At 34.4% G+C, this 25,644-nt stretch overlaps 2 protein-coding genes across 2 annotated transcripts; both read left to right on the top strand.

Moving 5' to 3' along the window:
* The first annotated feature begins 565 nt into the window (after positions 1 to 565).
* LOC143542852 (fatty acid amide hydrolase-like) lies at positions 566 to 3,766 on the top strand. The gene is made up of 12 exons (XM_077035330.1): positions 566 to 699; positions 770 to 873; positions 1,067 to 1,159; positions 1,230 to 1,298; positions 1,390 to 1,454; positions 1,547 to 1,608; positions 1,678 to 1,773; positions 1,948 to 2,008; positions 3,047 to 3,255; positions 3,369 to 3,506; positions 3,584 to 3,625; positions 3,704 to 3,766. Exons 1-12 carry the CDS (start codon positions 685 to 687, stop codon positions 3,764 to 3,766), a joined length of 1,017 nt encoding a protein of 338 aa, XP_076891445.1. The 5' UTR covers positions 566 to 684.
* A 6,579-nt stretch (positions 3,767 to 10,345) lies between these two features.
* LOC143542867 (F-box protein CPR1-like) lies at positions 10,346 to 11,493 on the top strand. Its single transcript, XM_077035343.1, has 2 exons — positions 10,346 to 11,284; positions 11,383 to 11,493. The coding sequence occupies exons 1-2, from the start codon at positions 10,346 to 10,348 to the stop codon at positions 11,491 to 11,493; spliced, it is 1,050 nt and encodes a 349-aa protein (XP_076891458.1).
* The last annotated feature ends 14,151 nt before the right edge of the window (positions 11,494 to 25,644 follow it).

Below are 25,644 nucleotides of genomic sequence, written 5' to 3'. Positions count from 1 at the left end.
GTACAATTTTAAACGTCCATTGCAGATTTCTGTTGCCTTTTGATATTCTTTGTTTTCTGATGTATCAATATTTTTGATTTTTGCAAGATAATTGAATGTGAAGGACTAAAAGAAACCATTGCATCCTTAAAACAACTTCTTTCAGATGCAAATTGTGAACCTCAAACCGAGGAAGAGTTTGCAAAGCCCGAAGAAACAAAGGAACTTTTGCCTCAGCAAGCCCAGGTTTGTTAATCTTTTCATATGTCAGCACTTCTTTTAGAGGTTCCATCTTCTTTAAATTTTTAAAAATTAGTTAATATATATAAAAGGATTATTAAAATCATATATTATAATTAATAAACTACAAAAAATGAAAAACAAAATCAAATCTTTCTTCTTCTCGATCCAGCACTAGAAGATTCGTTACGTCTTATCATCATAATCCATGCCTCGCCGATTGCTACAGCGACTAAGGTATAGTTCTTAATTGCTCCGGCGTGTCCTCAAATAATCCATGCCTCGCCGATTAATGTGTTAAAATATATAATTGAGTTGAAACGGACACAGTTTTATACTTTTACCTAATAAGGTCTTAAAGAGTACTAAATATGTCTATGTGTACCACTCTTTCAGTGCTTTGATGATGTAAACTCGCCTGACATATCTGGTGTCTGTGGACAAGTTCTTACTTCATTATCAGAGATGCATGGGTGTGAAGTAAGTCTATATATCTACTTAAATGTTACTTCTTCTAGCTTGCAATAATTTGCTTTCTCTGTGGTCCAAGATAGTAGAGATTACTATACCAGAGCTTCAAAAGATGCGCATAGCACATATCGTTTCATATGGTAGTGAAGCCCTGTGCTCATTAATGCCTCGATTCCTAGAAAGGTATGTGTGTTTTGTTATGTATAATTACAAACATGTTAATCACGACTTTATTGTAATCATTTTGAGTTTAATGAGAAATATAATTTTTAATGTTACTATAGTAGTCTTAATTTACAAGTAAAACGATTTCAGAATTCTATAAACATTAAAAATGGACTTTTGGTGAATGACAGGTTGTTTGTTTTTCATGCAGGAACTTTCAGAAACTTGCATTGGATAGTCGTATAAATTTGGCAGTTATTCAGTCATTCACAGGCTCAAACTATGTTGCTGCCCAACGTCTTAGGTAAAAAAAAAAAAATTCTTTATTATGATTTCTATAGCTAGAGAAATAATTATAATTTAATATGCTACAGATGGAGATTAATGTATTACCACATGGAAATCTTCAAGAAGGTGGACATTATTGTGACCCCTTCAACAGGGTATGATAAGCTCAGCAGCTACTATATGTATGTATGTATGTATGTATGTATATGTTGATTGTTTTCATGATCTAATTGCGTTATTGTCCAGCATGACTGCACCTAAGATTCACCCGAGTGCACTTGCTTGTGGTGAATCGGATCTGGAGGTTACAGGTGCATAGTTAACTTAAGAAAAGATTATCTGTTATTTATACAAACAAAATGGAATGTGAGTCTAATTATTATTATATGTGTGTGTTGTTCAGCTAGCCTAATGAAATATGGATTGACAGCAAATGTTCTTGGATTCCCGGCCATTTCTGTCCCTGTAAGTGTGTATGGAAATGATAAACGTAACCACTCCTCGTGTCTTATGTTGTTGTCTGCGTCTGACTAGGTTGGTTATGATAAGCAGGGACTTCCAATAGGGCTGCAACTAATAGGACGGCCTTGGTGTGAAGCAACGATTTTGCGTTTGGCTGCTGTTATAGAGGTAAAAGATGACCTTTGTACTTTCAACTATATTAAGTAAAATCATTGTGGACTTGTCTAAATTTAAAGATAATCATATTAATTAAAGCTGAAAAATATATAATGTATTTAACCTTAAAAGTCAAAGAGAAGACTAAACATGAAGACCGTTGACTATTTGCATTTACGTTTGCAGCAACAATGGAATGAACCTAAGAGGAAGTCTGTAATATATTTTGATGTTACAAATACAAAGGGTAAGTGAGAACAAGTTTAAGGATGTTGATGAGTGCTCAAGGGTTACTTGATTCTAAGCCATGACTTTTGTTAACTTTCATGTTTTTTTTGACAATTTGCTTTAATTATGGAATTTTATTTTAAGTATATATTTACAAGTCCAATTTGCTTTAATATATATTATTTTAAGTATATATTATTTAGTTTTTAATATATTGTACTAGCTATTAATAGTAAGTTTTTATAAACAATGAATTTTCACATTGATTTAGATAAAATAATTAATTTCAAATTTCAAAAAAAGAAATTTTCATTTTATGTTTGGTTCTCAATGAAGATTAATAAAAGACAAGGCCGATTGCTTTAGATAATTTGTTTGTTTTTGAAACAACATGTTTTAACATATGGCCAGTTATGTGTTCCATTATATATAGTTGAAACAAAAATAAAGTGAAACTAATAATTTTAATATGGATGATAAAGTTACAAATATTGTATACAAAAAAATATTTAGAGATTTACGAATTTGTAATTTTTTATTTCCATACTGTGTATTGTGTAATTTATTCAATTATATATTATATTTTTTTATATGTTGAACATATTTTTTATATTTCACATTGTGTTATTATTTAAATAAATTTATTTATTTTAACCCGTGTTCTACACGGGTACCTAACCTAGTTGATCAATATATTATGGCTTTCAAAATTCATAAATGGTAGTAACCGGTCTACATATGTGTGTAAGATTGTATCGTTACACTTTGGTTATAGCACAGCTCAGCTGGTGGATTCTAAGTTTCTCTGCTTTTTTGTCAAGAATTGGTATGTATGATTGTATTACTTTTTTAAGGAAATATTGTGTGATCCTTCTTTTGGACGTTGGTGCGCCATGAATTCGGCAGACCCTCGAGCCACTATTATCTATACAGGAGGTCCTAAGAATATTGTTGTGCGTATCACCAGGTGATTTGCAACCTTTTGCTGTTTAATATATATAAAAAAAATAAAAAGATGATGCTGATTGTTTTCCGATTTTTAGTTGCATTATGAAAGGCCTTGAAGATTTCCACGTGCGTGCTTTTTCAAGACACATGGCTGCAAATCTGTGGAATGTCAACCCGCTGCGTGTTTACCAACACGATTGCGGACACTCTGTTATCCTTGATGGCAAAATATGCATTCGAGAGCTGTTGAAGACACCGGATAGACCATCATACATGCTTGCAAGCACCACCCCAAAATTTTATGAGGAGATACAAAGGGTATAACTTTTTATTGCTTATTGTTACTGTTGTTGCTATTATTATTATTATTGTTGTTGTTGTTGTTGTCTTCGTCGTCTTTGTTTTTATGAGCTATGTTTTTTGTTTTTTAGAGGTATTTCGTGCCAATCATAGCATTTAATGGCAATAAAGTGACTGTATTGCCCCTGACAATAACTCAAAAGAAAAAGGCAAGAAAACTAGCAAAACGTGCTGAAGAAGAAAGGATTGAGAGGGACCGAAAACTTCAGGTGAAATCTACTCGTTTTGTTTCTTTACTTGTAATTTGGTATATTTCATGAATATAATTATTTTTGTTCACACATAGGAGGAGTTACTTGAGCTGGATGAGAAATCTGCTGCGGATGAGGTATTATTGATGAGTATTTTTGGTTATTCTTTAATTGTTTTTTGCTAAAATTTGGTATCTGCATGCATATTTATACAGTATACTTCACTTGAGCTGGTTTGTAAGAAGAAGAGAAGAACGTCTAATGAGAAACTTAAATAGATGTCATTCAAAGTCTTCTTCAAAATTGGAGCAAAAGGGAAAAAGAACCGAGTGATCATCTAGCAGGTATTTAGCCAATTACATCTATAAAATAGTATTTTGGAAGAAAAATCTTAATCCTACATTTTGGACTCCATCATGTTTGTGACCTTTCAACTTAGACAAAATAAAGACAGCTTTGACTTTTTGATTTAATTTGGAAACCATAACTTCCATTTTGCCAGAATTTGTCTTACACCAGCTGCTGCAACAAGAATTTGACATGTTTCTGTCTTGGTCACTGTTAGGGTGTTGACTTTCTATCTTGACTTTTCCAATTAAGAATCCTGTCTCGTTTCAATGTAGCACTAAACAAGTTGTAGCCTTGTAGGATTCTTATGCCTTCCACTAAATTCACCTTACTTATGGTAAAGTCTAGGGGCAGTTTTGACTAACACACTTTTTCATGAACGAAAGCAACAACCTAGTTATTTTTTAATTAGAGTACATTATCTTTTGATAAAGGGGCTAATGCTAATGTGTAATTTATATTCTTAAAAGACATATCATATATTCTTTTTATTTTATTTGTTCTGATTTCTTTTTCCTTCTTTGAGAATTTTGGTTATCCTTGACTTTTTGACCATGGTTGACCATCAGTGTGTCAACGCTGCTGACTTTTGGTGTCATACATAAACTTAGATGGGCTTAGTTATTAATTACAACCTCATTAATCTTTTCTTCTGTGCATTATTCTTTTTTAGCCATACATGGGTCAAAACTGAAATGTTTACTTTCAAGTAGCAAGTTATTACCCAAAAATTGAAACGGGACAAGGAGCTGTGTTTTTGTAAGGTGTTGTTTACGCATAATATGATTTTTATAATGCGTTTTATGCTGCACTTAATACTCTGTTACAGGGACCCGCGAACACGGTCCGTTTAACACTGCTTGGAAACTTTTACATTTTTCCTTATCTTTGATCCGCTCTCCGGGGTGTTTAGATTTAAGGGATTTCTATGTGGTTTGTATATGCATGCGTTGGTTGTTTAACTGCTGCTGTAAAGCCTTTGTTGCCTTTTATTTTTCTGTTTGAGTCTTTTGGTACCACGTGACACGATTTCAGGTTCAGGTTGTGTACCGGGTCGTATCTAATGTGACATATTTCCTGATTGGCCCGTATGCAATATAATGACCTATTTGCCTTTGACCCAGTAACAAGCAAGTCTGACCCACATTGTTGATTTTCTATTACTTTTTTGGTCAAACTTTAGGCTTCTTGATCCGGTGTAGGTATTTTAGAACAAAATTTAATTTTGGCCTTACCCTCGCCAAATATGTTATTTGGTAAGTTTTTATTTTTTGTTTTTTTAGAGGCCACCTGGAATGATTTTGTAAAAGGTTTTTTCTCGGCCTTACCAAATCTATCATTTGGTAAGTGAGAAGGGCAACATAGTCTTTTGAGTTCATTTGGTAAGTGACAAGGGCAACGCGCGGGGTGGATTGATAAACCAGCATAAAAAGAGTACGAAAGAGACGTATGGTGTATATTAATCCATCGATAGGTAACAAACAAATTCTCGCAAACACCCTCCTATGACCACACCGCGAAGCATGTTCTCTGACCCTAGTATAGTTATGTCACTTTGCTGCATAAACCATCTTTCTGGCACTTGATCATGTTAATGCAAAATCATGTTACAGCATAGGATGTAACTCTTGGTCATATTAATACATGATAATGTCATTTGACAAATTGCTGCATAACTAGGATTGATTATCTGGTCACTTATCTGTGCTACATGATGCGTATTTTACATAATAGCATACATATATACATACATGCATACATGCGTACATACATTCTGTTCATGTCTATGTATATCATTTAGAAACTCTAATCCTCTGTTTTTCTCTGTTGACACATGTAAAGGATGTGAGAGCTGCTAAGGTGAAGCTGTCTGTTAACTACACGCCCGTTATCTGTTATCTGCACCATCCTTTACTTGTACTATGATGTTATATGCTGTTTCTTAATGCTACTCTGGTTGACCATTTTTTTCATATTACATTTTCTGCGTGATGCACTTCATACTACTTACTATGAATGGTACCGGTTAATAAATACTTGTTTGATTTGAATCGCTTAACTCTTTTCTGATCAAGTCAAGTCTTTTCATTTTTAATATGTATCTTCATTACACATGATAGATTAGTGGTTACCGTTTTCTTATTCGACTATTCCCTTGAACTAATGCTGCATTGGCTATAAATGGAAAACAAGCTTAATTTATCCAGATTTGTAATTCAATAAGGGATTTTCAAGAGTTGAAAACATTGAACAAGAAACTAATATTGAAATCCAAAACTTATTCATTCTAGAAGAAGTTACCAGCCAAAATATAAATCAGACACAACACCGATTATGAATTAAGCAGAATAGTCCCAAATCAATAATATTTCTATAAAAAAAAAAAATCTTACAGGAACACTACTTTTTCTTTAAAACTCAATAGCCCGCAAATAAAGATCAAAACACAAACTTTGCATGTCACGAAGACTAAGAAACATCCGGAAATGAGAGTTCGTCCCTCAGAGTATCAAATACTGACGAAGCGGTTGTGTTATGTTGTAACATGTCTTTAAGGCACTCTAATAACTCCCCATCTTTACTTTGTGATGCAACTTTTGTTGTAACCTGTTTCACACATGGTGACAATTGGTCAACGGGTCAAATGGGTTAAAAGTCAATGAAACCAGTTTTTGTGAAGTTGCTTACACCAATTGAACACATGAAAACACCACATACCATAACAAATGCCACTAAACTTATTCTCAACACCAATGATTTCTTGACTGGAGGCCCAAAGATATGCATATCCTGAAATTCAAAGCATATGCACATATCAAGAGAATAAAAATCATCACTCTAAACAATTAAAAGAGCAGCCTGCTGGTTTTGAGTTGCACATTTCTGGTAGAGGAGGAGTAAGTTTGAGTTGCACTTTTCAGGTTCTTATATTGTAGGTATGGCTTTGATTCTAATGAGAACAAGAACATCACACATATACCTTCAGATAGAATTACTAATTCATTTTTAATCCCACTGAAGACCAATAAAGATGGAAACCAATGAATTATGGGCATCCTCGTAATATGAATTCAAAAACAACCTTGTTATAATAAATCATTTAGATCTAGTAATAAAAAGGGCACCACTATGGAATTGATTCAGCATTGCAGCATTGAAAGTGTCCCATGTGATTTATTCACTCTATCAATAACCGAGCCTTTCAAATATACAACATGGATTCTGGCAATGCAATGTAGTTGGACTCTCATGTCGATCCTATAGGTTCGCCTTTCTATTTATAATAGAAGAAGTCTAATAGAATTAGTATAGAAGTCTATATAATTAGCCAAATCGTCTGAAGCATGAACAGAATCGCCTTTGTTCCTAAGGCCTAGGCAATGACCATGCACCTAAAGCCACTTTACATAAAAGTGCATATTGAAGGAGTCTTGGTCGATGGAGGGGCTGCGCTTCTTTGTTCGCTAGGCTTTCGCGCTAATCATGAATCCTTAGCTTGGTTCCCGGCTTTGAATTCGCGCTAAAGCTTAGCCCCGTCTGCGGTTGACAACTTAAAACCTTTTGCCCATATTGGCCTTCACTCAAAACACCAAGATGTATGTCGTCCAACCCAACCTCAGACTCTTTCTTCCCGACCTATTTGACTCTCTGGCCGCAGTTATAGTTATTTAGGTGGTATCCCGAGATTGAAGAGTTGCCCCTCTTCTCAAAGCCTTTCTAATACCCCTTCCTACTTCTTCATCCTAGCTCTCCAACTGACTGTCTGACTCCAGCTGTCATTTCAGTTACTGATTCGCCTATCCTCTCCCTTCCGGTCGAACTAGTTTTTATTCCTCTATCTAGGCCAACATTCATTCTAAGACTTTCACATGCTATCGAGGTTACACGCCTGGTCCCGAAACCATATCTGGCAGATGCGATTCCTGGATGTAGTTGGATGTGATTATCGGTGAAAGCTGGTCGTCCCATACCTTCTGCCTGTCTCATATGTGTGGAACTAGGTCTTTTTCGGTTCCAGCCCCCTCGAATACATAGGGTAGGTAGGACTGGGTGAGAAAGGGTTCCCTGTTGCCAATAAGTCGTGAAAAAGATTCTTTCCGGAAGTGAGCCTCACCCAAGAGGGAAACTCCATTTTGTGCTCGATCTCTTCTGTCATGCATCATGGCTGGGTGATTTGTCCCATTGCGAAGGAACCTCCGTGCTTCCCTTCTCCTGCGGAGCCCTGATAAAGTAACCGCCCGAAGTCTGAACTCAAGTGCCAACTATTGAACCACCATAATGGTTCATCAAGGAAGGATTCAATGACATAGGGAAACCACTCGTCGTCATAGACCATGTAAAAGAGAAAATGCCTTGTGAGATCTATAGAGCAGGATTGAATCCAGTGAAGCGAGGTAATTGCGGATGTTCCCACAAGAGTCTTTCCAAATCCATCGCGGCTTAAGCTCAATGAAAACACCAATTGATACGGTTTACTTGATTCCAACCTGGTTTGAAAGATACATGACGCTGCCCTCAACGTACACATCGATTTTCAATCTCTGGCCAGCATTTAGTTTGTACCCGTGCCGGGCGATGTGCCAGGGTTTCAATACTAGACGCTTATAGCTATTAAAACTCGGTATTTTTATCATTTTGCGCCTCATGTGTTTGCAAAAATAGGAACTTGGTGTTGAATATAACACAAGGGAGTTGATGACAATCAAGAACTAATCTTGAATGCGCAAAACACAAAACAATTATTGTTTCTTTTTGATTTGTAGCTCTTGTACGTACAGCAAGGAACAAGGACAAAAAACTCCAATTTGGGCTGCACATAATTAAACACAGTTGAGTTTTTCTTTGACGAACAAAAGACTCAACCTTTATAAGAAAACGGCACACGTAAAAAACTTATAAACCTACGTGAACCAAGGGTTTATGTAGCGCCCTTAATTCAAGTCCTACTCATAATCAAATACACAATTTGAACCCAACTCAAATAGGATTTAGGATAGGACTAACTTAATTAAAATAAGACTAACTTATTAATAAATAATAAACGAATTATTATTTAAAATATCCTCCAAGCCATCCCATGAGATTTACCGAACCGCCCTTAAATATCGTCTGGTTTAATACTTGGTTTAGTCAAGACACTCGAATATGAACAGTGAGATTTGGTACCATTTCGATATGTGTCAAATGTCAAATTATAAAATTGTGGTAATTCGATGAAACCAAACACGACTTTGAGAAACCATATGTCACAATTTGAAACCATGAACTACAATACTGTATAGAGAATCTTGTCGGATTGCATGTGAAATGAGTCATGACAATACATTCCTCGTTTGTTAAAACTCATTTGAATCATACGGACCACAACGAACCTAACACTTATTTCTTTAAATATATTCAGAGAGGAATTTAAAGAAATCTTTCAACTTGTAAATGAGAAATTAATATGATCAAGGTGCAAAAAATATATTAGCCCGCAACTATATTAATCAATATTAATAAATATAAACATTTAACGATGAATATATTATTATCAATTATATTGGAAAGAATATAATAGGATCTAAAATATATCTATCTATACTATATAATAAATAAAAGTTTCCTCATGTCACATGTCAATCCCTTATGCATTTCTTACTATTTTTTCCCGCCTCTCTCTCCTATTAATTATATATTAATAGTACATTTTTTAAATTTCTTTATATATTTTTTGTTTAATGATTTCTCTAATTACTTTTACAAAACATATTTTATTTTCTTAAAAACGTTAGGTTTGCTTATAAAACATTTTTATAAACTGAACATTTTCATTATTTAATTTGTCTTATATAAAGTTATATCGTTTTTATATGTAAGAAAACATTTACATGTATATGAAAAATCTTAGCTCCTAAAACTTACTTAGCGGGTTTATTGTTAAAAATACGTGGATATTTAACTGAACCCAGCTCACCTTCTTTTCCCCTATAACCGTAATCTCTTTCTTTCTATCCATATATTGTCAATCAGAACCTTAATGATTTTCTTTTACTGCACATTTCGACTGACTGAAAACTTTCTTCTATTGATGATTGGTTCGTATTGTTCCGATTGTACTGTTTATGCTCTCATAATTCTATTTTACTTAATTAGTTGTTACCATATTTTTAGTGTATCGTCTACTGTTGTGTCGAAAGAAATATTTAGAGATTTATGATTTATTTTTAAGATTGTGAATAGTAGTTGTAATTTTACTTCATACTTATTAATGTATTACTCAACTTTATGTATCAAAAGTTATCACTTACATAATACATAATTTAACTTGTCAAGCCCATGTATGACATGGGTATTAACCTAGTAATATATAAATAAATAGTATACCTTTTTAATTTGGATACTTTAGAATTACGCAATTACCATGGGCTTGGGCTGAGAGTTGTTAATAATGTTTGTTTATGTGATGGGGTTTAAACTATATTTATACGCATTGTTTAGCCGCATGCAATTAGGGAGGGTTTGATTTCATGGCTGCAGAGCTTGCGCTTGATGTGGTTGAGCAGATGCTGTTACGATTGGACGTGGAAGATCTTATTCGATGCAAGAGTGTTTGTAAGTCATGGCTATCTTTTATATCCTCTCCTGGTTTTGTTCAAGCTCACTTGAAACGTAATGTCAAGAGCGATAGTGACAATCTAGAACTTGGACACCGAAGGATGGCTAGTCACCTAATTAGGTCGGAAGATTTTTGGTTTTTCAGGAACTTTTTTCATATTGTTGGCTCTTCTAATGGCCTCGTATGCGTTTCTCCTCAAGATGTTGACTTTTTACTAATCAATCCTTCTACTAGAGAGCAGAAGCAACTGCCAACACCGCCATATCGGCCTCGAATGCACAAGATTGGAATGATCAGGCAGGTCGCATGTTGGGGTTTTGGTTATGATTCGTCTATAGATGATTACAAGGTTATCGCAGGCTTCAGTAAAAACCTTCATATAAAGCGGACATGTTTTCATGTGTTAACGTTGAAATCGAATGTTTGGAAAAAAAAAAAGAAGAAAGTAATCATATCTTTAGATTTATCCACAGAGGAACTGAAGGAAATACCCGAACCATTGCCAGATATGTTATATGTACGTGATATAGATCACTGTCTCGGAGTTATAGACGAATGTCTATGTATTTATTCAGTGTATCCCCCCTTCTCTAGTAACACATGGGTATTGAAAAGCAACAAGTGGGAACTATATAATAGTAATGATCATTGTGAGATCAACAAGTATGATATTGTGCACGGCTTGACCCTTGTGGTGGAATCACCGCCTAGTTTTATCTACAGTCATATGGATGGACCTGATGGTAGACGTGAGCCCAGCTCTGGGGATTATATGCGTGCTAGTATATTTGTCAAGAGCCTCGTATCTCCCCATTCCCATGTTAACGAGGGACAAACGAGAAATGCCAAGGTTTGATCTAAATATGTTTGTTTTTTTATTACATACAAACACAGTGCGTGTAGATTCATACTAACATGTGCTATATATGTTTTGTACATGCAATGCAGCAGGGGCAGGAAGGTGGTAATGAGAGTACTGCTGAAAGGGGCAACATAAGAAAGAGGAAGAGGAAGAGTAAGAGTAAGAGTAAGAGTCAGAGGTCGATCGTGGTTTTGTAAGCATAACAAGCCGCTCGTATGGATATAATATAATAACTTTATTTAATTTTAAACAGTATTAGCCGGTTGTGGTGGTGGTTATTTATATTTATATTAATAAACTCAATGGACATGTTTTATTTTTATTAACAAATAGCGGTCGTCGCCTTATTATGAAAAAGGGCTTTGTGATTCCAAACATTACATGCTTCATCATCGTCAACACTATTGTCATTTCATTTTCTTCCTCCAAAGATCAAGACTAGCCTTTAGAATTGTTAATGTTTAAGCGACCTTGGTGGAAACTTTTGAATACTCGGATGGCCTATGCATGCATTAGCCCTCTAATATTTGTACATATAAAGATAATACGAGAGAGAACACAAGTGCAGGATAACAAGAATTCAGCTTTTGTTTTCATTTATATCAATTACGACAAAAAACATGCTTGAATGACGAAAAAACTCTTTATGTTTTGAGAAGACAACATTTAATTTCGACCTATAACATGCTAAAAAAAACAAAAAAAGTAAGTGTGTTGATCGTCTTGCATGACACATGTTGTTTGCTCTGATTGGCATAAATGAGCCGTGATACATACTTAGATGACCTCCATATATATTATCCAATAATATTAATATTAATATTAATATTAATATTAATATAGTGATTGTTAATAGACAACTTTTACATTATTTCATTAGCAAATCAAACACATGAGCAAACAAACAAGGTCAACCAGGGTTGAGATAAATATCCTTATTATATATATATATATATCCCGGATTATGTAACCAACTATTGGATGAATATCCACCCTTGGATCAAGCTGAGGTGAAATCTGGATCGTTTAAACTCCATAAATTCCTTCTAGAAGGGGAAGTTACAAGAAGTTATTTGCTTTCTTCAACTTCCTACACACGTCTATGATAACCGCTGTTACTCCCGGTAAGATAGGGAACGACACCTATATCACCCCACTCTCCGTTCAAGCCTTCTACCAAAAAAAACATCTTCTGTAACTATTTGTTTTTCCATCATCTTCAGTTGTTGTTCCTCCAGCATCGCATACTTCAACGGTATTGAAAGTTTGTTCCTTTGCCCAATGCATCGTTGCCGGTGAGTAATCATTTCCTTATTTGCGTATCAAACTAAACTTTATCTCTAATTGTGACTTTTACTCCCAACTCCTTTATTTTAGCTCAACTCAAACCCAAATTGTTTGAATTTATAATTTCAAATATGAGGTCCGGGCCGACCTTATTGTTAGTTGATTTCGTATTTGAGGCGTGATGGCAGGGCATATGAACTCCATCGATCAATCTCTCGTATTCAATGGTTTTTGCTATTATATTTTTCTTCTTAAACTATTTTTCTATTTTTATTTTTTTTTCAGTTGGCAATGTTTATGAGTAGGAATTGGTTGTTGACGGATTTTTATATGATATGATATTGGATCGAGTGAAACCATAGAAGGATTACTCTAATTTGTGTTTTTCATTCTTTTGGATTAAGTTTATTATGTTGCTGTCTTTGATATGCTAATTTCAAGATCATAAGATCATGGGGTTATCCTATATGTTTGTTGATTCTTTGCGACTGTAAATCCATTAATTAAGTGTAACTTCGTTTTTTATTTCATCAGGAAGAAGTGATCGTTGATCCGTCTGTAGTAATGAGTTGAAGGAACTTGACAGTTGTTGTCATAATGTTCAAGCTAAAGGATTTACAAAATACTAAACTATTTGTGTTGTATCTTCTGTAACATACCGGCCTGTTATGAGTTTATGAGGCAGCCAGATAGTTAGCGTGCAATGGTTCATAAAATATATACATCTTCATTCATGTTCCAATCTTGATGAACAAAATTGTTATTTCAAATGTTAGATTATCATTGTAAGTGTACAACTTTATAGTTTCTTAATCATACTTAAAGTATCATATTACTTGTAAATATCTTTTGAATGTATGGAACAGGATGTAAGGAATTACACTTGGAATGCTGGAGATTGGATGTATCTATGTAGGCAAGTACATGAATAATTTTCATCGCTTTGTGTTTTATATTAATGAATTCGGTCATTTTTTACTCATAAGTTAAACAAGTTGTGCTTTTATCTTAAACATTTTTTACTCATAAGTTAAATAAGATAGTTTTGTTATTATAACATTAAACTAGCCGTCCACCAGACGGGTATAAAACTAGTTAATCTCGGTTCGTGCATTCATCTGCCAAGATATGTACCAATATGTTTTAATATGCGAAATAGTGTAATTGAGTCTTTACCATATGGCAGAGTGGAGAGAAAATTATAATTGAGTTCATCTCCATTAAGCGGGAATATTGTAGCATCCAAAATTTCAATAGTAACAGAAACATGCTAAAAATTATTTCATTTTGATGGTTATATTCTGGTGTGAACATATTGTAGAAATTCAAGTGTTAAGCAAAAGTCAAACTAAGTTAAATCTATATAATACTTAAACAAAACCCTAAGAAAGAAAGAAAGGAAAAGAAAGGGATGGAAAACAAGAGAGCTGCATATTCCTAAGTTTTATCTTGGAAAGAAAGGAAAGGAAAAATAAATACATTGTGTTCCTAAATTTCATTTAAGGGAAGAGAGAAAAGAAAAAAAAAAGGAGAAAATATGATGTTTTAAAGGGTGGATGCTTTCCTTTCAAATTAAATTAAAGGAAAGGAATGTTTTCATTTCTTTCTTTCTCAGAGACGCAGCGTAAAATTCCAAGTTACTGTGTTTTATTGAAATTCATTCCTCACTTAGATGCTTGCACATAATTGTAGTTAGTTAATTAGTTACAAACTTACAGTACTATGATTTATTGACATGATCATAGATACATTTTCCCCATTTACATATTTAACCTTTTTCTTGCAAATTCTGCTTAGAATTTTATGATATACAACATCAACAATTTAAAATGAACAAATCTATATAATATATAATAGTAGGATCCCGCCGCATTTGCGGGATCCGAAAACAACTCGCTATACAACAATATAAGTTAAAACATTTCTAGAATCAACCAATTCACTTTAAAGTTAATAAATCCTCATAATAGCACATGAAAGAGCTAATATTACAGAACATATGGTAGGTTTTAATTCGATACAAGAGATCTTGAACGCAAATCTAGATCTGCAAATCACACACATCACAATAGAGACGTTGCACCTGAACTTGCTGTAGCAACCACCATCTTCTTTTCACTAATCTTCAATCTTTTCTGATTTTGGTTTTGTAACTCCCTTTCATAACCTATACAAATATAAACATTCCAAAACATCAAACACAATGTAAGAATAACAATTCGTCAAATATATACCCTTTCTGGTTGTGTACCATATTGGTATTGAAATAGGAGTTCATTTTACTTAAAAAATTTAGGCTTATAAGAAAACGTTTGGTGAATTGTTCGTGAACCAAGAGGGTTTGTTTATGTTCGTTTATTAAATGAACAAACAAACATATCCACCATTTTTAGTCATTTAAGTAAACGAATGAAGATGAACTCATGTCCTGGTCGGTGCATCATAGTTATAAAATCCAAATATTCGTTAAAATTGTATATCTCATATATAACTCATGCCCCTTAACAACCTTCTTGACTTGAAAACCGACCAATAATAAAGCCTGCAAATAGATGGGTGCCCTTTTTATTACCTTACACGATTCAAGTATCATATGTAATGAGATTAAACAAAAATATCTATTTGTTACTGTTAAGTTTCAAATTGTGTTGCATATGTTAGTTTTTACAGTATGGCCTTATATATGGTTTTTTCTCAAAGCATGTTGCTACTATCGGTAATGCACCCGAAACAAATAAGAATTTGGCTACGGTTACATACCCGAACCGAATAACAAAATAATATTCCAGTTCTTGTTGGGTTTTATACAAGATTATCAAAGTTCAAGTTAACCATATTTAACTAGAAAACGCAACGGAAGCTTAGATTTTAAAACTTGTTATGAACATACCATTATGTTAAAACTAAAACCCAAAGAACAAGGATCAATATTACAAGAACAAGATGCTCACAAAAGTAAATTGTACCTTCTTATACCTTATGAGAAGATGTAGGTGGATGAAGAAGATAATGTCTTCAAATGGCAAGGTTGCAAAGGAGAAACCCTCAAGCTTTTGATACCCCAAGCTTTTAAACAACAACACCAACTTGTTGCTAGGATTAGAACACTTGAATCAAGCTCACAAAACACCCCCTTTCTTTGGCCAAAGTGGCCGTGGATATTGAGAGAGAAAGAGAGAGAGTTTTACACTTGAAAATACAAAAGAAAACAAGACCCAAAATGCATGTGTGTTGAATGGAGGAACATAAAAGGAGAACCAAAGAGCATCTTGGTCTTTGATTGGGTAAAACCACCACCCCCACATGGGTGGCCGGTTTTTGTTTTGTTTTCCTTTTTTTTTTTTTTTTTTTTTTCTGTTTTGTATTTTGTTTTAACCATTTAAAACATCTCCATTCATTTTATAAAACTCATTTTTATAAAATGTACATACATTTATATAATTATTTAACCAATTAAATAATTAATTTATATAAACAAATTATCCAGATAATTTATTTAAATCCTCAAGTGTGTTTGTTTAGAAAACCAATTTTCTAAACACGTAGTGTTCGGTATTCATTTAAATGATCAAATCATTAAAAGAATACATTTGGTGTCGTCTAGCTTGTTATTGGGTATGACCCGACTTGGATCAAACACAGTTAGCCACATTAATATAAGTATGTGTCTCGGGCATACGTAATTCCAACAATCTCCCACTTGCACGAGATACATAGAAAATTAATGCAAGTGGTGAATACCGCCTAACAACAGTTCACCACCCCTAATGTGTTTGACGAAGTGCCATTCATTAACATCATCCCTTCAAGTCCCTTACTTGATATGATTTAGGTGAATCTATCATTATATCCCTTTGTTACTAGATGTCATGTTGGATCTAAGAGACATAGGCGATCATTCTCTTTACAATTCAACTTTATCAGGCCTTAGACATCTAAACTCTCAACACATAAGAGGAACAAATTCCATCTTGACTGTATACGCCTCTCACTATCACTTTATACTCCACCTGAGCTCATCCTTATGTACCATCTTTTACGAATAGCGAAGGGCAGAGTCAAAGTGTAATACTTGGTGAAAATCAAGACCCAGTATACATCTCAGGTCTAAGGATAATATGAAATTCTCCTTTACTCAAAATTACTAATGATCAGGTCCATTGACTCCATGTAGTAATATTGAGAGCGGGTCAGTCCAATATTCGTATCCCACAAATATCTATGAACCTTGGCAGCAAACCTATGCTCCATATTCATTCCTTATGAATATCCACCAATCCTAGTTCATAATAGTCTTGCTTCATATTTGTTCCCACAAATGTGATCGACTACGGACTTTTAGAATAAGATAACTTATTCATGGATTAAACATGCAAAATTAGAATTTAACTCAAGATTCCATAATCATATAAAAGAGTTAAATTACAAAAGTCTTTTAAACGTAAATACAAAATAGATCAAATCCAATTACTAGAATATCGGAGTCCTAAGCCACTCGCATGACGCTCATGTTTCGGTCTTTCTAGGAGCTTCGTGAATGGATCCGCAAGATTTTGATCAGTTCCAACTTTGCGAATACATATCTTTCCTTTTTCAACTTCATCCCTTATGTAGTTGAATCTCCGCTCTATGTGCCTTGTCTTTTGGTGCGAACGAGGTTCCTTGATTTGTGCAATCGCACCCTCGTTGTCACAAAAGATTTCTAGGGGGTCTTGAATGGAAGAGACCACCCCTAGATCAGTAATGAATTTCTTCAACCATGCAGCTTCCTGAGCTGCCAATGAAGCGGCGATGTATTCTGATTCTGTAGTGGACAATGCTACCACTTCCTGTTTTGAGCTCTTCCAAGAGACAGCTCCTCCATTAAGAGTGAACACATACCCAGACTGTGATCGAGAATCATCTCGATCAGTTTGGAAGCTCGCATCCGTGTAACCTTTTATAGCGAGTTCCTCCTCACCAGATCCATATATCAGAAACATATCCTTAGTTCTCCTAAGGTATTTCAATATGTTCTTAACAGCCATCCAATGACTGTTTCCTGGATTCTGTTGGTATCTGCTTGTCATGCTCAAAGCGCATGACACATCCGGTCTAGTACATATCATCGCATACATAATGGATCCTATAGCAGAAGCATATGGGATTTGTTTCATCATCTCTTGCTCATCCTTTGAGCTTGGACATTGAGCTAAACTCAATATGGTCCCTCTTTGAATAGGTACAAAACCTTTCTTGGAGTTTTCCATCTTGAACCTTTTCAAGATCTTATCAATGTATGTACTTTGGTTCAAACCTATCAAGCGCCTTGACCTATCCCTATAGATCTTTATTCCCAAAATATAGGCAGCTTCACCAAGATCCTTGATGGAAAATCTACTTCCAAGCCAAGCCTTAACGCTTTCCATGGTTGGAATGTCATTTCCAAATAGTAGAATGTCATCGACATACAATACTAAGAAGGTAATTATACTCCCACTAGCTTTCTTATACACACAAGCCTCATCAGCATTCTTGATGAATCCAAAATTTTTGATTTCTTCATCAAAACGATGATTCCAAGTTCTAGATGCTTGTTTCAATCCATAGATTGATTTCTTTAACTTGCATACTTTATTAGGATGTTTCGGATCGACAAAACCTTCAGGCTGAACCATATAGACATCTTCCTCAAGATATCCATTTAGGAAAGCGGTCTTGACATCCATTTGCCAAATTTCATAATCATAATGTGCAGCTATGGCAAATAATATCCTAATAGACTTTAGCATTGCCACAGGCGAAAAAGTTTCATCATAATCAACCCCTTGAGTTTGAGTGAAACCCTTAGCTACAAGTCTTGCTTTATAAGTATCCAAGTTTCCATGCATATCAGTTTTTCTTTTGAAAACCCACTTACTTCCAACAGCTTTGGAGTTGAGTGGTAGTTCAACCAATTCCCAAACTTGGTTGTCATACATGGATTGCATCTCAACGTTCATGGCTTCAAGCCATTTGTCACAATCATTCTTGGACATTGCATCACGGTATGTGGTTGGTTCATCCGAATCTACCACGTAGCAACCTTCTATAAAAAATCCATATCTTTCAGGTGGATTGCTAACTCTACCAGATCTGCGAACGTTTTGTGTGTTTTGATCAACCACTTGATCACTTTCAACAACCTCTTGTTGAGTGCTAGTATCAACCAATTGTGTATCATCTTGTGGTTCTTGATCCTCATCAAGTTTCACTGTTCTACTATTAGTTCCTTCCTTAAGGAACTTAGTTTCCAAGAACTTACCCTTTCGAGCAATAATAACATTTTGCTCACTAGGATCATAAAAGTAATATCCTAAATCATCTTTAGGATAACCTATAAAGATACACTTAGTGGATCGGACTTCTAATTTGTTTGGGGTGTATTGCTTTACATAAGCTACACAACCCCAAACTCTTAAGAATGATAGCGATGGAGCCTTTCCATGCCATATTTCAAAAGGTGTCTTCTCCACTTTCTTGGTTGGAGCCATATTCAATATGCGAACAGCGGAAAGTAAAGCATAGCCCCAAAATGATAGAGGTAAAGTGCTTCTAGCCATCATCGATCGAACCATATCTAATAGGGTACGATTTCTCCTTTCAGACACACCATTATGTTGTGGTGTTCCAGGTGGAGTAAGTTGTGAAATAATTCCACAACTCTTAAGATGATCTTGAAAAACACCACTTAGGTATTCACCTCCTCTATCACTACGAAGTACTTTGATTGTGGTCTTGAGTTGTCTTTCTACTTCAGTTTTGAAGTCTTTGAACATTTCAAAAGCTTCATCTTTGTGTTTCATTAAGTACACATAACCATATCGACTATAATCGTCAATAAAGGTAATGAAGTATCTTTCACCATTCCTAGTCATTGGTCTAAAAGGACCACATACATCCGAATGTATGATACCCAATAATTCTTTTGACCTTTCAAAAGTTTTATTAAAGGGTTGCTTTGTCATTTTGCCTTGTAAACAAGATTCACATACATCAAATGAATCATACTCATTTGTTTCTAGAATACCATTCTTGCGAAGAGTTTGCATGCGATTCTTGCTTATATGTCCAAGGCGACAATGCCAAAGATAGGAATCACCCAAGTCCTTCTTGAGTTTCTTGGTGTTGACATTGTACATTGAACTACTATGTGACGCACCAATTTGATCTATTTCATATATACCATTTATGGGTATAGCTTTAAAATAAAATATGCCATTCATCAAAACATGAATATCATAATCAATAAACTTAAGATCAAAGCCACATTGTTTTAAAAGAGACACGGAAATAATGTTTCTCCTTAACTTAGGAGCATACAAAACATTCTTCAAAATTACTTCCAAACCACTTGGAAGCTTTAACAAGTAGTCTCCTTGGGCTTGGACTTCAACTCTTGCTCCATTGCCCATAAAGAGACTAATGTCCCCTTTGTTGAGTTGTTTACTTCTTTTGAACCCCTGCAACAAATTGCAAATGTGAGTTCCACATCCGGTATCAAGTACCCATGTATTTGAAGAAATAACATTTAGTTCAATATGTATAGTAAAGATAATACCTGAGGTATGCCCCGCATCCCTCTTATCTTTTAACGCATTGAGATAGGTCGGACAATTCCTTTTCCAATGACCTATCTCTCCACACTCAAAGCATGGATCTTGCGCCGCAACCTTTTGCTTCTTTTCCTTCGGTTTGATGGGCGTGATGGCTTTCCTCTTTCCCTTTCCTTGGACGTGGCCCTTGCCCTTAGCAACACTTGCTTTGGGGTTGGAGTTATGTCCCCTTTTTCCTTCATTGATTGTTAGAACGGGTAAAACCCTTTTACCCATTCCCGCTTCGGCCGTTCTTAGCATTGCGTGAAGCTCACCAATGCTTTTGTCCCACCCATTCATGTTATAATTCATGACAAAGGTTTCAAACCTTTTGGTCAAAGAGTTGAGGATCAAATCCGTAGCCAACTCATTAGACACGGGACAATTCAACCTACGAAGCTTTTCGATGTAGCTTTTCATCTTTAGGACATAAGATGAGACGCTTTGGGTTTCCTCCATACGACATGCATGAAACGCTCGAACCGTTTCGAAACGTTCCGCTCTAGCTTGTTGAAGGAACATTTCCTTCAATTGAGTTATCATGTCGTATGCCCCATGATGCTCGAAATCCTTTTGGATTTCGGGAATCATAGTCCCTAACATGAGGCAAGAGGCTTGCACCGAATCTTTGGTGTACTTGACCCAATTGTTATACGCCTCCTCATCTTCCACGTTAGGCTCGTCGGGAATGGGATCGTCTAAGACATATGATATCTCTTCTTGTTTGAGAACTATTCTCAAGTTGCGATACCAATCCATAAAGTTATTATGGTTTAGACGATCCTTTTCAAGGATGGTTCTTAAGGATAGGTTACGGGTGTTATGGGTAGAGGTGTTTGCATTGTTAGCGGCCATCTACAAAATTTAACAAAGTTTTATTTTAGTATTATAAACAATTTAATTATTAATACCCTTTTATTCCAAATTTTAAAATAATAATTAAATTCTAGAATCCAATGATAAATCAAATTTCGGTTAGGTGACCTTTATCCCGTTATTTGATTTAACAAGGTAGTCAATCTTGACAATTGCAACCCTTTGCAACTTCTAGAGGTATGGGACCATTCGAAATCCTTATTTCGTGTTGGCATGTTTATCCCATCAACACCATTAGATCCCATGCTTAGGTGACCTTTATCACATGGTTTCTAATTCAAGTCGTCCTACTTGTATAAACATGTAAGATTAACATACAAGTGGTTAGGTGACCTTTATCCCACAAATATGTTAATATTACCCTAAGTATATTAGTTTGCTCAAAATGGTTAGGTGACCTTTATCCCATTAAAAGTTTCCTAATACGTTAAGTGTCATACAAAAGGATGGTGTTAGACTTGTTTCTTTGGTAATTATGAAAAAAGGGATTTTAAATTTTTCAAATATTCTAGTTGAAAAACATTATGCCATATCCTAACATGCATTTAGAAATATGGCGATTTTGAAAACCAATTTTCAAGGTTCTAGTTATAATAAAACCAATTTTATTATAGGTGAGTGATCGCTTAGTTTTAATAAACCCATTTAATTAAACTAATTGACGCGATATTACCAAATATATATTAGAACCCGTTTTATGCTTGTTGTCGTTCCTATGTGACGGTTTGGATATCCTAATATCTATCAACCACACATTACATTAAGTAAAACAAACAACCAAGCATACACATGCAAAATATAGTCATAACCGAAAATCGCTAAATTTGACCATACTTGTTAGCCGAAACAAGTATAGGTCATAAGTCACACCTAAGGGACAAAACATGACACAAGGATGGAATGTTGACTCCCACTTGACCTTGCATCCAAATGCTTCAAGTATCCTCTCCAAGTTGTTGTGTTCTTGTTGGGCTTGTTAATGGGCTCCAAACTTCCAAAAGTCTTCTTGGGCCCAAGAGTGAAATTTATGGGCCTAATGGGCTTGAATCCCATGATGGGCCGGTGAGGCCCAACAAGCCCAAAATTTCGGTCCAAGGCCCAAATCCACCAATTCTTGCATCTTCAATTTTTACAAAATGTATCCTAATACATATTTTTCTAAAAAAAAGAAAAATGCAACTAATCTATTTATTACATACCAATTTATGAATAAATAAATTACACAAGCCTAAGATTATGAATTATTACAACCATATTGAATAATAAACATAATCAACATACACAAACAACAATCAACACATCCAAGGTCTAGGTTTCGGTTATGACACAATCAAACATACCAAATGTTCTAAGCATGCAACCTAAGCAACCAATGCCCAAATACCCCCAAAAAAGAATCGCCCCCCCCCCAAAAGGCTACGGCCAATTTTTTTTTTTTTTTTTATATTCAACATCCAAATGTTAATAATGGTTTCCTAAGATCTTTCCATGCATGTCAAGATCTTACAAAACCATGAGGGGTAAAATCCACCAAATTTTCGGACTTCCCTTTTCACCCATGAAAAAAAAAATCCGAAATTTATGAATACAAAAGAAGCATAAGTCCTTGTAACCGGCTCTTGATGCCATTGTTGGGTTTTATACAAGATTATCAAAGTTCAAGTTAACCATATTTAACTAGAAAACGCAACGGAAGCTTAGATTTTAAAACTTGTTATGAACATACCATTATGTTAAAACTAAAACCCAAAGAACAAGGATCAATATTACAAGAACAAGATGCTCACAAAAGTAAATTGTACCTTCTTATACCTTATGAGAAGATGTAGGTGGATGAAGAAGATAATGTCTTCAAATGGCAAGGTTGCAAAGGAGAAACCCTCAAGCTTTTGATACCCCAAGCTTTTAAACAACAACACCAACTTGTTGCTAGGATTAGAACACTTGAATCAAGCTCACAAAACACCCCCTTTCTTTGGCCAAAGTGGCCGTGGATATTGAGAGAGAAAGAGAGAGAGTTTTACACTTGAAAATACAAAAGAAAACAAGACCCAAAATGCATGTGTGTTGAATGGAGGAACATAAAAGGAGAACCAAAGAGCATCTTGGTCTTTGATTGGGTAAAACCACCACCCCCACATGGGTGGCCGGTTTTTGTTTTGTTTTCCTTTTTTTTTTTTTTTTTTTTTTTTGTTTTGTATTTTGTTTTAACCATTTAAAACATCTCCATTCATTTTATAAAACTCATTTTTATAAAATGTACATACATTTATATAATTATTTAACCAATTAAATAATTAATTTATATAAACAAATTATCCAGATAATTTATTTAAATCCTCAAGTGTGTTTGTTTAGAAAACCAATTTTCTAAACACGTAGTGTTCGGTATTCATTTAAATGATCAAATCATTAAAAGAATACATTTGGTGTCGTCTAGCTTGTTATTGGGTATGACCCGACTTGGATCAAACACAGTTAGCCACATTAATATAAGTATGTGTCTCGGGCATACGTAATTCCAACAGTTCTGTTTTTTTTTTTTTTTTCCGGTTTAATCTTCTTAACCGATAATTTGGTTACTTCTGCAAAGATGAACAGAAAAAATCGGGATCTGTTATTCTTGGCTTTGATTAAATATGCTAATAACAGAATAACAAATACCCCTCACCTTAATCAATAATCATATTAACAAAATCATAATGGTGATGTTCATCAGTTTATTCGATTCATCCGGGTCGGCTATTGGTTTTTATTTTAACACTGATTAACCGATTAATCAGATTTACCCAAACAATTTGAACCGAATTGAACAGTTTGTTCCTAGCACGCTATGTTGCCATTAAGTCTTCCTTTTTTAGCCTTTCCTTGTACAAATTTTTCATAGACTATTAGTTGGCCAACATACCCTTTTTTTGGCCAAATTCACTAAAATAGATATCATAATTGCCAAAATAATAATAATAATAATAATAATAATAATAATAATAATAAATAAATAAATAAATAAATTAATAAAATGTGCTAACCTCAACATGACATCCATTCTTTTTTGCATAATTATTTAAGAGCAAGATTATAGTCCATCACTCCATTGTATTATCAGCAAAGCATATGCTCATAACCGAAAGTCGTGTTAGACAGGTAACTCGAACACAGTTCGCATTATCAGTTCGCATTATCACTGGTTGACTCGAACATGACTCGCTTTACCCAAATAATTATTTTATTGTTTTTACATATTAAAACTTTTGGCCCATGTGCTTATACTAGAAGCAGAGAACTTTGATGGTGCATCTTGTCATGACCACTATCTATGTAACACTTACTCAAACAAAAGAAGTCAAATCCATCATATGTAACACTTACTCAAACAAAGCCCTAGAATTCCAAGTCACTGTGTTTAATTGAAACTGATTCCTCAAGTGATTCTTGCACATACTAAAAAACTAATAATTACAGCTTTAATTCATTAACAGGATCACTAACAAGCTATCCCTAATTAACAGATCTAACCTTATTCTAGCAAATTATGCTTATGACTTGCTTCAAGGTCCTTTATCTTCTATTCTTTATACACTGACCCTAAAGTTATGATTATTTATGGTAGCTTGAATTATTAAAATCCATTATCACTTTCGATATGTTATCCATTCTATGAGCGTAAGTAAGATTATTAGCCCTGGCCAACTCAAGAGCATTCACAATGGGTTTTTCATACTATGTGAGTGTATTCTCCATTTTTAGGGTGTGGTCGTAGTGCTTGTGAGACCAGGTGACATATAAAAACGAATGCTTATAATAGTAAAATAAAAATGGAGTAAGGATTAAGATTTAAGCTAAAAAGAAATACTTTATCCTGATATGAATTATAGGATTAACTAAGGGCATTAGTCTAACGAAATAAAAACTCTTGATTTTAGTTGGTTTTTTCCAACTCATTAACTAATTCATTATGTGATTGATTTTTTTCCATTTCAATCAAAACAATTTTTTAGTAAAGTTTAGAAGATAATAGATCTAAAATGAAACCACGTATCCTTTAACAGATTTATTAATAGGTCTCGTTCAAATTTTCAAATTGAAGGTGTATTGTTTTCTCAATTTGACTAAAAAAATAATCAATTTTTAGTCAAAAATTACAAACCTTTGAGAGATGTTAGTCTATGTAAATAAAATATAAAATGAGGAAAATGAGGGTCTTTTAGGTTCTTTATTGATTTTATTAAGAGGTTCTTTGGTAGCATTTTAATGGCCATTAAAAGACTACATTTTAATGGTTTATATTATCTTAATGGTTAAGAGGTAACCTTAAGTTTGAATAGTTAAGAGGCAATCATCTTAATGGTTACATCATATACAGGCAACCAAACAGCCCCTGAGTTTGATTTAATTAGTAGATTATAAAGAGATAACTTTGAGAGATAAACAACGAAAACTAAAAGTTCTAAACCAAAATATTTGGTTTTACTAATAGCGTATGTGAAGCATTAGAAAATTATATTATATGGTATTATAAAGGCAACCGAAAGTAGTAGGAAAATTTGTTGGAATTAAAAGTCAAGACCAGTA

The sequence above is a fragment of the Bidens hawaiensis genome, unplaced genomic scaffold (assembly GCF_021521415.1).
Source record: "Bidens hawaiensis isolate Kalapana, Puna unplaced genomic scaffold, B.hawaiensis_p1.1 tig00012999_1, whole genome shotgun sequence".
NCBI lineage: Eukaryota > Viridiplantae > Streptophyta > Magnoliopsida > Asterales > Asteraceae > Bidens > Bidens hawaiensis.
Note: the sequence above shows the minus strand (reverse complement) of the source record. Positions and strands in the feature narration are given on the sequence as shown.

Bases quoted from the DNA above. Each gene is read 5' to 3' on its own strand.
- LOC143542852 (XM_077035330.1), top strand. The intron at 1,609-1,677 runs GTAAGTGTGTAT...GCGTCTGACTAG, and splicing joins TCCCGGCCATTTCTGTCCCT to GTTGGTTATGATAAGCAGGG. The intron at 2,009-3,046 runs GTAAGTGAGAAC...GCATTATGAAAG, and splicing joins TGATGTTACAAATACAAAGG to GCCTTGAAGATTTCCACGTG.
- LOC143542867 (XM_077035343.1), top strand. From the start codon at position 10,346: ATGGCTGCAGAGCTTGCGCTTGATGTGGTTGAGCAGATGCTGTTACGA. The intron at 11,285-11,382 runs GTTTGATCTAAA...CATGCAATGCAG, and splicing joins GACAAACGAGAAATGCCAAG to CAGGGGCAGGAAGGTGGTAA.